At 39.9% G+C, this 18,477-nt stretch overlaps 1 protein-coding gene across 1 annotated transcript; it reads left to right on the forward strand.

Annotated features, from left to right (window-relative positions):
• Positions 1 to 2,305: 2,305 nt before the first annotated feature.
• Positions 2,306 to 17,762, forward strand: LOC138881258 (uncharacterized mitochondrial protein AtMg00810-like). Its single transcript, XM_070161474.1, has 5 exons — positions 2,306 to 2,380; positions 2,910 to 3,041; positions 16,555 to 16,739; positions 16,946 to 17,501; positions 17,595 to 17,762. The coding sequence occupies exons 1-5, from the start codon at positions 2,306 to 2,308 to the stop codon at positions 17,760 to 17,762; spliced, it is 1,116 nt and encodes a 371-aa protein (XP_070017575.1).
• Positions 17,763 to 18,477: the final 715 nt, after the last annotated feature.

An 18,477-nucleotide genomic window follows, 5' to 3' on the forward strand; every position in this document is an offset into this window, starting at 1 on the left:
TCAGCAAAAGTGAAGTAACAATTTTTGAAATTAAAGATTTTAGATATAAAGGTTGTTATCTTTTAAAACAGATTAAAATGAAAACAGTTTCATATAAATTAAAACATATCATTTATAAGAGAAAGAAGTTCAATCCATAATATTGCGGTGTCTAACGCATTATTTTTATTTACATATGGAGTCGAATGTAGTCATTGTTATGCTTCAATTGAATGCAAATTTTGTAGCAAATAGAGAGAAACAATTGAGCCGGGATAGTGTATGGGATAGTGTATAGTGTATAGTGTACGTGTACATAAAATTTAGGAGTTAAAGTGTACAAGATAGAAGTTAGCAACTAACTTAACCAATTAGTTGTATTAATAGTGACAGTTAGATGTGTATGTACATCTGTGAGCACGTGATTTTTGTTTTCACGACAATTACTGCAAAAGAAATCGAAAAATAAAACAATTTATCTTGTTGTACAATTTTTAGAATTTGCGTGGCATTTTTCGGTAGTTATTTGTAGTTTTTGTCTGTGATTGTTTATTTTTATTAATTAAAAAAAAATACAAAAATATATGTTGCGTGTAAATTTAGGATCTTATTCTACTATTAGGAATTAATTAAATAGTATTTGATTTTTTTTAAATGAATGAAAATCACAAAAAAATATCATTTTGATAATTTTGTCATTTTTAGCGTTTAACGGTGTGAGTTTGTTCTTGTGTGAGTCAATTAATGTCTTTTTAACATAATTGTAATTTTGCAACTTATTTTAGGATTTTTGGTAGATTTAGTATTTAGAAAGGGAATTAAAAGAAGAAAAGAAATGAGCTGAAATTGGAATAAATCATAATTGGGTCGTTCAAATTGGACCCAAATCAGGCCCAAAGCATTATCTTGCCCAGTCCAGATCAGCTAATCTCAGGGATGTCCAAACAGCGTCGTTTTGATCATACTTGATCTGGGCCGTTGATCTCAGATTGATCAACGGCCAAGATCACATCTCCATACCCGCGCTTTAACCCGACCCGTCTCGCCCAGAGACTCACCGGTCTCATTTAACCCATACGACGTCATTTCCATTGAGTTGATCAATCCAGGCCATTGATTTTGGATGGTCTAACGGCCTAGATCAAGTTTTCCCCTAACTATATAAACTCAATCCCTTACCCCCACTCCCCCCCTAAGCCAGACCCCCTCCCTCATCCTCGTCTCTCTCAATTCAGAGACTGAACCAAATACCCCTCAGAACCCTAAGCGCCGCTTCTCCACCCCCTCACCATAAACCCGGCGGCAACGATGCCGGTGACCACCAAATTAACACCCCCAGTGCACCTCGACCCCCTGGACACGGATCTGCAAACCGTTTGGTTCGAATCAACTTACATCGTCTCGAATCTTCATCTGAAGATTCGAGCCAAACCTCAACTTATACCAACCGACCCCAAATGCACACCAGTTACTCCCTTGACCTCCCTCGTGACCAAACCAAGCCTGGTTTGGTTCGAATCTAACCAGAAAACTCCAAGTCCCAAATCAACCCCAAGAACCCTAGAAATCCAGAACCTGAGGGTTTGTCCAATTAAACGAAAGGGTTGGGGTCTAATAGACCTTAATCGAGGTGTTCTCAAGTTAAGAACACTTCGATTAAAGTCTGTTCGACCCCAAAAAGAGGTCCAAGTCAGAGTCCAAGACGGGGTCGTCTAACCTTCAATTTCTTAAGGTATTTTTTCTTTTCCTTGTCAGTTCCATGTTGTTGTTTGTTGATGTTTGTTTATGTGTTTAAATGTCAGTTTGAGTTGTTTTCATTTTGTGTCGACTATTCTGTCCACCTCGACTAGACCTTTTATTTGGTCGAAATTTTCGTCTGTTCATCGATGAGTGTATGTGTTTAAACTATATAATCGATTGGAATGAGTTTGATCGATTAATTAGTTTCCAGGGCAATTCTTTGTTTTTGACAGTACAACTTGAATCACCTGTTAATACTGTTCGATTCTGATCATTTGGTATTGATTGTATGTGTTGTAATTCGCGTAGTCGATTCGATATATGTCGTCGATTAGTTTCAGTTTGGAATGGTAGTAATCTGAATCATGCTGTTTAATTTTGTTTACTGAGGCATTGTTGAATCAGCTGAGAATTGATTATAATTGTTTGTAGTTTGTTAGTTGAATCAAAAATCATCTAAGGATTGGTTATAGCTGTAATTCTTAATGAAGATTTCAGAGTTAAGAAAGTGGACTGCCAGTTGAGTATGGGTTGAACCATTAGAGTAATCTATAGTGCAAATACACCCTGGCTGACATCTTTACAGATGAGAAGTCAGATGTATGATGAGTTTAATAATAAAAAGCTGAAAATGCACATGAGAATAGTAGTGGAACCTGCTGTACAGTAGGATATCCACTGCATTTTGAATTTCAGAAGATTAAAATAGAGGAGAAACTCCATGCCTAGACAATCCTAAGTGGAAATGACAGCCTTTAGGATTTATTTTAAGCCATGGGCAGCCTGCCTATAAAAGGGAGTTCTTCTCTTCTTTTAGAGGAGAGGTCAGAACCCAAAAAGGGGGGGGAGGAAGGAGAGAGCATAGTCAGAACCCAAAAAGGGAACCAAAAACAAGAAAAAAAGGAAGGAGGCAGAATCAGGGAAACAGGGGGGACTGGAAAAGAAACCAGAAAACAGATAGAGAGAGAGAACTAAGGGGAGGGTGGACAGATTTTTCCAAGCTTAAAAGCTGTGAGCTGCAGCTATCAGGCCTTCTTTGGAATGGTTTGGAACATCAGTTAAACTACTGTTATCTCGTACCTGTCACCCTTCTGTTTTGGCTGTGAATTGCAGCTTGGTGTTGCTGGGTTTTCATTTGTTTGCTTTTGAGTCTGCTGGGTTTTATTTGCTACTGCTTCCATTGGTTGTAGCTGAACTCTTTCACTAGGACTTATCCTGCTTATTTTACTGCTGAAACTGCTGCTTTTGGTGTTTGCTGTTTGCTGTTTATCTCTGTTGTTGCACTGATCACTCCTCTTTTCCTTCTTGTGTTCAGTATCCAGGTACCCACTAGATTTTCACACTGATGTAACAGTAAAGTTGAGCATGAAATGAAAGATGCGAAGGATTTTAATCATTTGGTGTTGTACTTGAGGTTTTATAAAATGTTAGTGGATTTGTATAGTTTTTTTTGGTTTATAACTCAATGGGAAATGCATTAAGTAGTTTATACTTAATTGAAACTCAAGTTTGTTTAATACTGTGATCTATAGTTGTTTAGTTGTCTGATAATATAGTTATGTAATTTGTGGAATGCACAAGTAGTTAGTATATCGATAGCTAAACTTCATCTCTAGTCATATTTTACACACATAAGGCACACTGCTTCTAATCTTGCCAAATACAATATAGTTTTAAATCATTTGAGCTAACTCTATCAGATCGGATTTCATTAGGCAGTTTATAGGACAATGCTTGGATCCCATTAATAACATCCTCTAGTAGTTAATTCCATTAATCTCATTAAAATGAGATAGTTTAAATTCAACTTGGAGAATGTTTAGCGTGAGTTTAGCATTTTATCAATCTTGTATGCATTTTTAAAAGCATGTTCGCTCATGGAATAAGGCATGAAATAATTTCCCGCCTTACAAATTCGAGTGCGATTTTCCATTAACATCTTTTGTAATCTAATAATTAATAAGAGGCCGGAGCTGGCCAAGCATGTAATTTAATTAACGTATATTTTCTTCTTTCATTATAGAGACGAACATAATAGAAAAATGTAGTCGCTGTAGGTTTATCCTTTCAAAAAATAAAAAATGATACGAGCCTCGCCAAATACAAATGCAAATTGTAGGGTCCTCAATAATTGGTCATAATAAAATACTTAGAATTTGGGATGAACCGTCTAGTGAATTTCACTGTCTTCCCCAAAGATAATAACGCGTTAGACTCTTTAGACGCGATTTAATTAAAATTACCTTCTTAAATTCGGGTGCGCATTTATGTGACCCAAATCCAAATCTCAACGGAGTCGGAATATATTAACAACCACGGGCGCATTGATTATGACGTGGTTCGAAATGCATTTTCACGACGTTGCAATTCCATAAAAAATAAATAATAATAATAATAATAATAATAAAGCGGTTTAAACTTAATAAAATCACACAAGTCATAACATGTATTAAAATCAGATATTTAGCCATTATAACAATTTAAGCGACAATGCTAGAACCACGGGATTCGGGGGTGCCTAACACCTTCCCTCGGGTCAACAAAATTCCTTACTTTGAATTTCTGGTTCTCAGACTTCATTTGGAAAGTCGAATATTTTCCTCGAATTGGGATTCAAGATAAACCGGTGACTTGGGACACCAAAAGCCAAATCTTTCCCAAGTGGCGACTCTGAATTAAATAAATAATCTCATTTCGAATATTGTCACTTAAATTGGAAAAACTTCCTCGCGCATTTACCTTTCGGGGCGGGCGCGCAAAAAGGAGGTGTGACAACAACAATATTCATTCTCTTCTTAACTTATTTCATTTCCAGTCGATAATGGAAATGGAGTTCTCACTAAATGTCTCTAGTCTCAATTCCCATGCATGTCTTCTTCCATGGAAACTTAATATGGTATCAGAGCACTTAATATAGCTTCGCTGTTGATTTTCCTCATGCAGATGTATGGGGACCCTTTAGAGTACCTATCCATGATGGCAAATAATAATTTTTAACTCTTATGGATGATTTCAGTAGGTTTGCCTGGGTGTGCCTCATGAATTCTAAGGATGAATCAATTGTGGTGTTAAAATTCTTCATTGCTATGATTAAAACTAAATTTTCTTCCACTATCAAAACTCTTAAAACAGACAATGGAGGAGAATTTTTCAGTAACCAGTTTAAGGAGTTGTTGAATATAGAAAGTATCACACATCAAAGCATGTGTCCCCACACCCCTCAACAGAATGAAATAGTAGAGAGGAGACATAAATACATCTTGGACACTGCCAGGTCACTGAGGTTCCAGACAAATTTGCCTTTGAAGTTTTGAAGGGAATGCATTATGACTATAATATATTTGATCAACAGAATCCCCTTAAGGATATTGAGTGAGAAATGCCTTTTGAATTGGTGTTTAATAGAAATCCTTCACTACACCATCTCAGGGTGTTTAGATGTCTTTGATATGCTGCAAACTTGAATAAAAGGGACAAATTCTCTACCAGAGTTGTTCCTACAATCTTCTTAGGTTGTTCCTTAACTCAGAAGGGTTATAAACTGTTTGATCTATCTAATCGTGTAGTCTTTGTTAGTATATATGTTGTTTTTAAAGAAGACGACTTTCCATTCAAGCAGTTATCAAATGAATCACACTCAGTGGCTCCACTTATACATCCTAATCATCGTGTGGATATTACAGACTTTGACACTCATCCTGTGTCAATTACTCTTCCTAGTGATGATTCTGCATCACCTACAATGTCACGACCCAAACTGAAGGGCCATGACTAGCACCCGACCACACTTGCCGAGCACCAACGTACATTTCATCTAACCTTCATTATTATCTTTTAAGGCTAAAGAGATCAATATAAATGGTAGACCTAGATCATGGACAACCAGCAATAAAATATGACGGCATGAACATACATAGCAGGGGATGACCAGACAATCAAGAAACTACATATAAGGTATGAGCTACCACGCTACTATGAAAGACTATACAACAAAAACTAGCCGACAAGGCATACCAAACTATACATGAGCCGACACCTGTCTATGAGCCTCTAAAAGAACATAAGTGTTGCAACATAGCCGGAACAGGGCCCCGACATACCCATAATGTCTATAACAAAAATTGCATACCAAGACCAAGGCAAGTCCGGAGAAGGGATCTCGCCAATCACCGCTGAACTGGACAGTCTACTGTGGTGGGGGAGCTGCACCTGTCTGTCTATCAGGACCTGCAGCACGACATGCAGCGTCCACAAATAAAAGGACGTCAGTACGAATAAAGTACTGAGTATGTAAGGCAAGGAACCATAAATACGATCAGTAATGTAAGCAAGGATAAAGAATATACCACCTGTAACATCTTAGTACCTCTGAGGGCTACTTACATGAAATGCATGATACATATGTATAAATACATAAACCTTTAAAGCATTCGCCTCTGTGGGCATCATCATCATCATATCGTACCCGGCCATAATAGGCTCGGTAGAATCGTACCCGGCCACGTGGAGCTCGGTAAAACCCAACTGATCAGTGGTTGCACAATAGGTGCCGTACCCGGCCAACTATAGCGTGGCTCGGTAGAGTAAAATAGATACATATATATAATGCATGCTCGACTCATGGAATCACATTCTAAACCTTTCGGAGTGACGTAAGGTCGGTATCCTCTGTACACGTTATTAGGACTAACTCTTCACTATGAACCTTATAAGAATCAGGAAGTACCAATAACATTGATAACATAAGACTAAGAGAAGCAACATTAACATCAATCGTTCCATAAGAGGGAAAACAATGTAAGTACTGCTAGCTTCTAAGAGTAGAGTATCTTGGAAGATCGTTCATTACATTATGTACAATCGGAGTCGTGCAAAAGAAGGAAAGGGATAGCCTAACATACCTTGTATATACTGCCCCAATCTCAAGCTATGCAATTGTCAAAACTCCTTAGTCTACAATAAGAGAAACGATACTATCGTTATCATTTAAGCGTCATAACTATTATGTATCGACCACAACCTATTTTACGATGAAACGGACAGCACCTCCCCTATATATATGACCTCACACCATTCAAAATAGTCACCAAACAGCCCAAACAACATCAATAATAAACATATTGAGCCTCCCAATATAGTCCACACACAGCCTAATCACTCCATACATACGACGACCACCGTAGTCGTGTCAAACAATCTGGAAATGTTACGAATAACTATCAGCCCATAACCCTACATATATATGGTGTTTCCCCACACCCTTCCTCCTCCAAAACTCCACAAGATAGTAGTAAAATACGCAGCCCAACAACAACGCAAAACAGTCCACAAAACAATAACATTACTACCAAACCTTTCGATATATATCTCACAAGTTCTAGCTTCAATGGCTTAGCCGCAACTTGGATAATCTTAAATACATATAGAGTAAGAGGTTCCTTACCTTTATACAGAAAGAACAACTCCAATTTGACCTTAAATTTCCATGAAATATCCCTCCAATGCTGCCACACAACAAAAAAAACGAAACTAGCGATCAATTAGTGTTTTTCGGCACTAGAATCACTTTAGAAGGCTTGAAATCACCTAGGATTGATATTAAGAACATGAGGGAGTATTTACAGAACATAAACCCTTTAAAACAACCTCCCACACGGGCTGGAACGACACAAAAATGAGCAACAACAAGAAGAACAAGAGACTTACTAGCGCCACGGAATTCCCGACACTTGATTTGTGTTGTTTGCCCTTTTTTGGGTCTTGAATCTTGAGAGAACCTTGAGAGGATGTTCCTAGGGTTCTAAGGTCTGAAAATAGTGAAAAGAAATGACTTAAAACGGGTTGTAGTCATCCTATATAGGTCCAAATATCTTAAACCGACTTAGTGGGCCCCATAGAGAGGTGCTTGGCGCAGTCTCGCGAAAACGCGAATATCTCTCTACTCCAAGATCGTATCGATGAACGGTTTAATGCGTTGGAAACTAGACTCATAGATCTTTAATTTGGTTGGTAGATCACCCCGTAATTCCTTGTAAATTATGAGAAAAGATTAGAAACATTTGACCTAATGTTTAAGTAAAATTATGAACCTAAGTTGCGACAACTTTTGTCGACTTTTGTTTCATAACTCGTTTGACTTCAAGACTTATGATACGGATATTATATGATTAAAATACCTTAATAAATGACCTCTTGAGTGTATTAAGCACCGCTAGATTACCTGAAAATACGAGTTACAACATCCTTGATTCGTTTAACTTCTAATACTGGTTAATCACCCTTATACACTCTTGTATCACTTAAGACCAATAGGATTGACTTCTTATCATCTCAAAGATAATTCCTTCTTGGATTTATGTTAACTAATATATGTCATGAACTAACACATGTGGATATGGGTTGTAACACCCTCCCCCCCTTAGGAACATTCGTCCTCGAATGTAAGGGTTTATGGGGAGTTTAAATCATCGTGGATTCCAATGGAAATTTCCGATCAATTTTCCCCTATAAAATGGTCACTAGCAAAACTTGCAAGTAATTAAGCCCAACATATGGTTTCACAAGTCTACACAAAGCATTATGCGTATTTACATTATCTACATATCATCATTTTGTATTAAGGAGGAGTATTCTCAAATTATTGCTTACCTCATAGAGCCGTTTCTTCTTCCAATGTATCCTGTCTTCCACCAGCATCCTTGTTATCTTCATTCTGGAATAAGTAAGGGTATTTTGACTTCATCTCCTTTTCTGCTTCCCATGTCATTTCTTCCATATTTTTGTTCCTCCACAATACTTTGACGGAAGCTACATCTTTTGTTCTCAGCTTGCGGACTTGCCGATCTAATATCGCCACTGGCACTTCTTCATATGATAGGTCCTCTGTAACTTGTACATCTTTGATAGGGACGACTCGAGAAGGGTCTCCAATACATTTTCTCAACATAGATACATGGAATACCGGGTGGACAAATTCCAATTCGGATGGCAATTCTAACTCATAAGCAACCTGTCCAATCCGTCGAAGAATTTTATACGGCCCGATATACCTTGGACTCAGCTTACCTTTCTTCCCAAAACGCATAATACCCTTCATTGGTGAGATCCTCAGGAAAACCCAATCACCAACCTCAAACTCTAGATCACGACGTCGGACATCAGAATAAGATTTTTGCCTGCTTTGTGCCGTCCTCAATCGCTCCTGTATCACTTTCACCTTCTCAATAGCTTGGTGAATCAAATCTGGCCCATATAATTCTGTTTCACCGACTTCGAACCATCCAACTGGTGATCTACATCTCCTCCCGTATAGTGCCTCGTATGGGGCCATTTTAATACTGGAATGGTAGCTATTGTTATAGGCGAATTCTATGAGTGGAAGATGATCATCCCAATTCCCCTTAAAATCTAGAACACATGCTCGTAGCATATCTTCCAGTGTCTGAATGGTACGTTCAGCCTGTCCGTCAGTCTGCGGATGAAATGCAGTGCTGAGATTTACTTGTGTGCCTAAACCCTTCTGGAAAGACCTCCAAAAGTTAGCCGTAAATTGAGCTCCTCGGTCTGATATAATAGATATGGGCACACCATGAAGCCTAACAATCTCCTTGATATACAACTTTGCATAATCTTCAGCCGCGTAAGTTGTCTTCACTGGCAGAAAATGGGCACATTTTGTAAGTCGATCAATTATCACCCAGATGGAGTCAAACTTATGATAAGAGCGAGGTAATCCAATAATGAAGTCCATATTAATCACCTCCCACTTCCAGGTCGGAATCTCTATATTTTGAAGCAATCCACCGGGTTTCTGATGTTCTATCTTTACTTGTTGACAATTGGGACACTGGGCTACAAATTCAGCAATAGACTTCTTCATATTATCCCACCAATACTGCTCCTTGACATCATGATACATCTTTGTCGAGCCGGGATGGATGGAATATCGGGATTGATGAATCTCATTCATAATCTTCTCTCGCAACCCTGCCACATTAGGCACACACAATCGGCTCTGGTATCTCAGTGCCCCATCTTTTCCGATCCTAAAAGCCATACTTTTACACTGTTGAATGCTTTCTCTTAATCGTACTAAGATAGGATCTTCATATTGTCGTGCTTTTACCTCGGCTACCAAAGATGATTCTGATGTATTCTGTACAGTAACACCTCCGTCATCAGAGTCTAACAATCTGATTCTCATATTGGCTAGCTGATGAAGCTCTTTAATCAACCCCCATCTACCTGCCTCAATATGTACTAAGCTTCCCATTGATTTACGGCTGAGAGCGTCTGCCACAACATTGGCTTTACCGGGATGATACAATATCTCGACGTCGTAGTCTTTCAATAATTCAAGCCACCTACGCTGCCTCAAATTCAACTCTTTCTGCTTGAAGATGTATTGTAAACTCTTGTGATCTGTGTAGATGTCAACATGGACGCCGTATAAGTAGTGCCGCCATATCTTCAAAGCATATATTACTGCAGCCAATTCCAAATCATGGGTTGGATAATTCTTTTCATGCTTCTTCAATTGTCTTGATGCATAAGCAATCACATTCCCATGCTGCATCAATACGCACCCCAAACCTATACCTGAGGCATCACAATATACCACATAACCTTCTGTTCCTTCAGGAAGAGTGAGCACTGGTGCAGATGTCAATCGATTCTTCAACTCCTGAAAACTACGTTCACAAGTGTCAGACCACTGGAATTTGGTAGCTTTTTGTGTTAACTTAGTCAATGGTGATGATATAGAGGAAAATCCTTCTACAAACCGCCTATAATATCCTGCTAGCCCTAGGAAGCTGCGGACTTCTGATGGTGTTGTAGGTCTCGGCCAATTCTTTACTGCATCGATCTTCTGAGTGTCGACACTAATACCCTCATCAGATATCACATGGCCAAGGAATGCTACTGAGTTCAGCCAGAATTCACATTTGGAGAGCTTAGCATATAACTTACGATCCTGAAGCGTCTGTAATACTATCCGCAAGTGGCCCGCATGTTCCACCTCCGAACGAGAATACACTAGAATGTCATCAATGAATACAATCACGAACACATCAAGATAGGGCCTGAATATAGTATTCATGAGATCCATAAAAGCTGCTGGGGCATTTGTTAGCCCGAACGACATCACCAAGAACTCAAAGTGCCCATATCTTGTCCGGAAGGCCGTCTTTGGAATATCCTTCTCCCTAACCCTCACCTGATGATACCCTGAACGTAAATCAATCTTAGAGAAATACTTGGCACCCTGGAGTTGGTCAAACAGGTCATCAATTCTTGGAAGTGGATACTTGTTCTTTATAGTAGACTTATTCAACTGTCGATAGTCGATACACATCCGTAACGACCCGTCTTTCTTCCGCACGAATAGGACTGGTGCACCCCAAGGTGAAGTGCTAGGCCTAATAAAGCCCTTATCCAGCAAGTCCTTCAACTGCACCTTCAACTCTCGCAACTCTGCCGGGGCCATTCTGTATGGAGGAATAGAGATCGGTTGAGTGTCAGGCAACACATCAATGCTAAACTCAATCTCCCTTTCAGGAGGAAGGCCTGGGAGTTCATCTGGGAAAACATCTGGGAATTCGTTGACCACAGGGATTGATTGTAAAGTAGGCGGTTTCGCCTCCACATCCCTAACGCGAACGAGATGATAAATGTAACCTTTTGAGATCATTTTCCTTGCCTTAAGATAGGAAATAAACCTACCTTTCGGTGTAGCAATGTTCCCTTTCCATTCAATGACGGGTTCACCCGGAAATTGGAACCTAACCATCTTCGTACGACAGTCAACATTTGCATAGCATGAGGCCAACCAGTCCATTCCCATTATCACATCAAAATCAACCATTTCTAACTCAAATAAATTTGCCGAGGTTTGACGACTACAAATCATCACAGTGCAACCTCTATATACCCTTCTAGCAATCACAGAATCTCCTATCGGAGTAGATACCGCAAGGGGTTTACTTATCAATTCAGGTTCAATGCCAAACTTATTAGCCACAAAGGGTGTAACATATGATAATGTAGATCCCGGAGATCAATCAACGCATATACATCATAAGAAAACACAGATATAATACCTGTAACAACATCTGGAGACGACTCGAGATCCTGTCGACCTACTAGAGCATAGGTTCGATTTTGAGCACCACTCGAACTCGGCACTGCACCTCTACCCCTACCACGACCTGTCGACTGCTGAAAACCCCGTGCTGGAGGTCGAACTGATGAGGAAGAACCAGACACAGATCCAGTCGGCTGAGCCATACCATCACCTCCTCTATTAGGACAATCCCGCATCATATGGCCAGGCTGCCCGCACGAATAGCATGCATCAGAACCTCGACGACACAGTCCAAAGTGGGCCTTGCCGCACTGATCACAATGTGGTGTTGGGGGTCTCATCTGACTAGTATCCCTGTGATGTTGCGAGCCAGATGCCCGCGAACTCTGACCTGGACCAGAATAGGATCGATCATATCGAGGCCTCTGAAACTGTGGAGGAGCACTAGCTACAGGTGGCGCCGAACTCCTCGAAAAACTGTGGCCTGATGCGGCCTCTGAAGTCATCAGAATACCCTGCAAATCTCGCCCTCTTATGCTGGCCTCTATCCTGCTCCCTAACTGCCCTCTGCTGGCGCTTACGATCCTCTAGGGTCTGGGCATAAGCTTGAATACGGGAAATATCCATGCCCTCCACCAAGGAGGCTGTCGTACACTCATTTATTAGATGTGGTCCCAACCCATTCACGAACATATGCACCCTATCACTCATCTCGGCCACCATATGGGGAGCATACCTTGCCAAAGAATCAAACTGCATACTGTACTCTCGCACACTCATATTACCTTGTCTAAGGTTCAAGAACTTATCAGCTCTAGCTCGTCGTATCTCAACTGGCAAGTAGTGACGAAGAAAGGCCTCAGAAAATTCCTTCCACACAGCTGGAGGAGGGTTCGGACCCCTGGATCTCTCCCAACTATCATACCAGAGAACTGCTAAATCCCGTAGCCGATAAGAAGCCAACTCTACTGCCTCTGTATCACTAACATGCATAACCCGAAGTGTACGATGAACCTGGTCAATAAAAGTCTGTGGGTCCTCCTTGGGGTCTGATCCGGTAAACACTGGAGGGTCTAAATTAATAAAATCACGAACTCTTGTACTAACTGGTTTCTCAGCAGCACCTGTATTCTGCCTCTGAGCCTGAGCAGCTACCAAGCTAGTCAATAACTGCAAAGCACTCTGCATATCCTGGTCTGGAGTGCCAGACGGAGGAACTGGAGGCGCTGGGTGCCTTCTAATATCCTCTGGAGGAGATGGAGTAGATGAGGTATGAGAGGGCATCTCACTTTGAGCCTCACTTTGTCCTGCTCTGACTTGGGGCACCTGACTGGTACCCTCTCCCGCTGCTGTATCAAGCCGTCTACTAATCGTTTGCTTCCTAGTCGAAGGCATCACTGAAAAAAAACAAGGTGAATATTAGAGACAAACACTTACGACTCAACTCTACGCACGATCTAGATTCAGGAAGAAGGTAACAACCCTAGATGTCATGTAGCCTCCTGATTATAAATGTGGCGCGCTACACATCCATAATCAAGACTCTACTAGACACGGCTCATAGACAACCCCTAGGACAGACTTGCTCTGATACCAAGTTTGTCACGACCCAAACTGAAGGGCCATGACTAGCACCCGACCACACTTGCCGAGCACCAACGTACATTTCATCTAACCTTCATTATTATCTTTTAAGGCTAAAGAGATCAATATAAATGGTAGACCTAGATCATGGACAACCAGCAATAAAATATGACGGCATGAACATACATAGTAGGGGATGACCAGACAATCAAGAAACTACATATAAGGTATGAGCTACCACGCTACTATGAAAGACTATACAACAAAAACTAGCCGACAAGGCATACCAAACTATACATGAGCCGACACCTGTCTATGAGCCTCTAAAAGAACATAAGTGTTGCAACATAGCCGGAACAGGGCCCCGACATACCCATAATGTCTATAACAAAAATTGCATACCAAGACCAAGGCAAGTCCGGAGAAGGGATCTCGCCAATCACCGCTGAACTGGACAGTCTACTGTGGTGGGGGAGCTGCACCTGTCTGTCTATCAGGACCTGCAGCACGACATGCAGCGTCCACAAATAAAAGGACGTCAGTACGAATAAAGTACTGAGTATGTAAGGCAAGGAACCATAAATACGATCAGTAATGTAAGCAAGGATAAAGAATATACCACCTGTAACATCTTAGTACCTCTGAGGGCTACTTACATGAAATGCATGATACATATGTATAAATACATAAACCTTTAAAGCATTCGCCTCTGTGGGCATCATCATCATCATATCGTACCCGGCCATAATAGGCTCGGTAGAATCGTACCCGGCCACGTGGAGCTCGGTAAAACCCAACTGATCAGTGGTTGCACAATAGGTGCCGTACCCGGCCAACTATAGCGTGGCTCGGTAGAGTAAAATAGATACATATATATAATGCATGCTCGACTCATGGAATCACATTCTAAACCTTTCGGAGTGACGTAAGGTCGGTATCCTCTGTACACGTTATTAGGACTAACTCTTCACTATGAACCTTATAAGAATCAGGAAGTACCAATAACATTGATAACATAAGACTAAGAGAAGCAACATTAACATCAATCGTTCCATAAGAGGGAAAACAATGTAAGTACTGCTAGCTTCTAAGAGTAGAGTATCTTGGAAGATCGTTCATTACATTATGTACAATCGGAGTCGTGCAAAAGAAGGAAAGGGATAGCCTAACATACCTTGTATATACTTCCCCAATCTCAAGCTATGCAATTGTCAAAACTCCTTAGTCTACAATAAGAGAAACGATACTATCGTTATCATTTAAGCGTCATAACTATTATGTATCGACCACAACCTATTTTACGATGAAACGGACAGCACCTCCCCTATATATATGACCTCACACCATTCAAAATAGTCACCAAACAGCCCAAACAACATCAATAATAAACATATTGAGCCTCCCAATATAGTCCACACACAGCCTAATCACTCCATACATACGACGACCACCGTAGTCGTGTCAAACAATCTGGAAATGTTACGAATAACTATCAGCCCATAACCCTACATATATATGGTGTTTCCCCACACCCTTCCTCCTCCAAAACTCCACAAGATAGTAGTAAAATACGCAGCCCAACAACAACGCAAAACAGTCCACAAAACAATAACATTACTACCAAACCTTTCGATATATATCTCACAAGTTCTAGCTTCAATGGCTTAGCCGCAACTTGGATAATCTTAAATACATATAGAGTAAGAGGTTCCTTACCTTTATACAGAAAGAAAAACTCCAATTTGACCTTAAATTTCCATGAAATATCCCTCCAATGCTGCCACACAACAAAAAAAACGAAACTAGCGATCAATTAGTGTTTTTCGGCACTAGAATCACTTTAGAAGGCTTGAAATCACCTAGGATTGATATTAAGAACATGAGGGAGTATTTACAGAACATAAACCCTTTAAAACAACCTCCCACACGGGCTGGAACGACACAAAAATGAGCAACAACAAGAAGAACAAGAGACTTACTAGCGCCACGGAATTCCCGACACTTGATTTGTGTTGTTTGCCCTTTGTTTGGGTCTTGAATCTTGAGAGAACCTTGAGAGGATGTTCCTAGGGTTCTAAGGTCTGAAAATAGTGAAAAGAAATGACTTAAAACGGGTTGTAGTCATCCTATATAGGTCCAAATATCTTAAACCGACTTAGTGGGCCCCATAGAGAGGTGCTTGGCGCAGTCTCGCGAAAACGCGAATATCTCTCTACTCCAAGATCGTATCGATGAACGGTTTAATGCGTTGGAAACTAGACTCATAGATCTTTAATTTGGTTGGTAGATCACCCCGTAATTCCTTGTAAATTATGAGAAAAGATTAGAAACATTTGACCTAATGTTTAAGTAAAATTATGAACCTAAGTTGCGACAACTTTTGTCGACTTTTGTTTCATAACTCGTTTGACTTCAAGACTTATGATACGGATATTATATGATTAAAATACCTTAATAAATGACCTCTTGAGTGTATTAAGCACCGCTAGATTACCTGAAAATACGAGTTACAACATCCTTGATTCGTTTAACTTCTAATACTGGTTAATCACCCTTATACACTCTTGTATCACTTAAGACCAATAGGATTGACTTCTTATCATCTCAAAGATAATTCCTTCTTGGATTTATGTTAACTAATATATGGCATGAACTAACACATGTGGATATGAGTTGTAACATACAATACCCATGTCCCCAGGCTCTCCACTTCCAGATGTACAAGAAGATGGTCTTCCATCAGCCTCGTTGTTGATCTCCCTACGTTACCTATTGCTGATCCTACAACCACTTCACATTCACCACCACTTCAACATGGTGACAACTTGAACAATTTTGAGCCTCACAAGACCTCTAAAATCTCAAGGCTCCCCATTTGGATGCAAGATTATGTGAATTCCCAGAAGAGCAAGGATGTATGTGCCTACCTTATTTCTAATTCGGTCAACTATCTTCAATTAAAGCCTCACTACTTCAAATGCTTGGTTGCTTATTCTTGTGAGATAGAACCAAAATCTTTTATTGAGGATGCTCAGGATCCTAAATAAGTTGATGATATGCAACAAGAAATTCAAGCATTGGAGGATAACCAGACTTGGAGCCTAGTGCCTCTACCACTTGGGAAGTAGCCTATAGGGTGTAAGTGGATATTCAAAATCAAATATCAGGCTTCAGTTAAGGTTGAGAGGTATAAAGCTCGACTTGTGTCCAAAGATTACACACAGAAGGAGGGTCTTGACTACTCTGATACTTTCTCACATGTTGCTAAAATGGTGATAGACAGATCAATCGTAGCAGTAAAAACTTCCTCTGGTTGGCCTCAATATCAGATGGATGTTCATAATGCATTCTTGTAAGGCAACTTAGTTGAAGAAGTTTACATGCTTGTCCCTCCAGGGTTCTCTAAGGGAACTGTCGAGCAGGGGGAGTACCTTGTATACAGGCTACATAAATCTCTATATGGCGGCAAACATTCCGATAATGGAACATCAAGCTATCTGAGGCACTACAGACCATAGGGTTCTCCCAGATTCACTATGATCACTCCATATTTACTAGAAAGACTGATGCCTACATTGTCCTAGTGCTAGTCTATGTGGATGATTTGATAGTCATTGGAAACAACATTATAGAAATCAACATGACAAGGGACAACTTGCAGCAGTTCTTTAAAATGAAGGACCTAGAAGAGTTAAAATTCTTTCCTGGGATTGAATTTGCTAGATCAGATAAAGGCATATACATGAGCCAATGTAAATATGCTTTAGAGCTGATTTCAGAACTCGGACTAGCAGGAGCCAAACCTTCTAGCACACCATTAGAAGTAAATAAAAAATTGACTTTTGTGAATTTTGACAAATTGATACCCTCCTCTATGGATACTGCCCAAGGTCCTCTCTTGAAGGATGCTGGTGAGTTTCAAAGATTAGTGGGAATGTTACTATACTTAACAATGACTAGGCCGGATATACCATTTGTTGTACAGACCTTGAGTCAGAGTATGCATTCTCCTAAGCAATCTCATCTAGATACAGTTGGGAGAGTTGTTAGATATGTCAAGAGTGCACCTGGTCAAGGACTGATGTTACCTTTATTAGGTGATGGCACTCTGAAGGCATATTGTGATGTTAATTGGGGAGCATGCCTTCAAACTGGAAGGTCAGTTACTGGTTACTCAGTGTTCTATGGTAATGTTTTGATCTCTTAGAAATCAAATAAGCATGAAATAGTGGCAAGGAGTTCAGTTGAAGCTGAGTTTAGAAGCATGGCTTCAACTGCAACTGAAATTGTTTGGCTCATTGGTTTGTTTGGTGAGTTAGATGTCAAACTGGAATTACATGTTGCTCTATTTTGTGACAGCAATGAAGCAATCTAGATTACAGCAAATCCCATCTTTCATGAATACACAAAACACATTGATATTGATTGTGATTTCATCAGAGAGAAGATAAAAGCTGGTATAATCAAGACTATACATGTGAACACTAAGAGCATATAGCAGATTTACTGACTATGGGACTTGGACGAACACAACACCATCATTTGCTTTGCAAGCTTGGAGTGAAGAATATTTTTCTACCCTCCAGCTTCAGGGGAAGTATTGAGCTAGGATAGTGTATGGGATAGTGCATAGTGTATGTGTACAAAAAGTTTAGGGGTCAAAGTGTACAAGATAGAAGTTAGCAAATAACTTAACCAATTAGCTGTATTAATAGTGGCAGTTAGATGTGTCTGTACAACACTATTCATTCTCTTCTTAGCTTATTTCTTTTCCGGTCGACAATGGAAAAGGAGTTCTCACTAAATGCCTCTGGTCTCAATTCCTCATGCATGTCCTCTTCCATGGAAACTTAGAGCCTGTTTGGACATAAAAAAGTTCACATTTTTTGAATTTTTTTTACTTTTTTCGAAATCAGTGTGGCCATAAAAATTTTAATTTTCACTTGAAGATTAATTTTTGAATTTTTTGAAAATTTGAAAAACTCCACAAAGTTGTTTTTCAAAATTTTCACTCATAGAACTTTAAAAACAACCCAAAATTATATTTATATCCAAACACAATTCTAATTTTCAAAAACCATTTTCATTTC

This window comes from Nicotiana sylvestris, chromosome 11 (assembly GCF_000393655.2).
Source record: "Nicotiana sylvestris chromosome 11, ASM39365v2, whole genome shotgun sequence".
NCBI classification, from domain to species: Eukaryota; Viridiplantae; Streptophyta; class Magnoliopsida; order Solanales; family Solanaceae; genus Nicotiana; species Nicotiana sylvestris.

Excerpts from the sequence above, each read along its gene's own strand:
- LOC138881258 (XM_070161474.1), top strand. The coding sequence starts at position 2,306 with ATGAGAAGTCAGATGTATGATGAGTTTAATAATAAAAAGCTGAAAATG. Across the intron at positions 16,740-16,945 it reads GATGTTCATAATGCATTCTT|AAAGACTGATGCCTACATTG; the intron begins GTAAGGCAACTT and ends CATATTTACTAG. Across the intron at positions 17,502-17,594 it reads TAGGTGATGGCACTCTGAAG|AAATCAAATAAGCATGAAAT; the intron begins GCATATTGTGAT and ends TTGATCTCTTAG.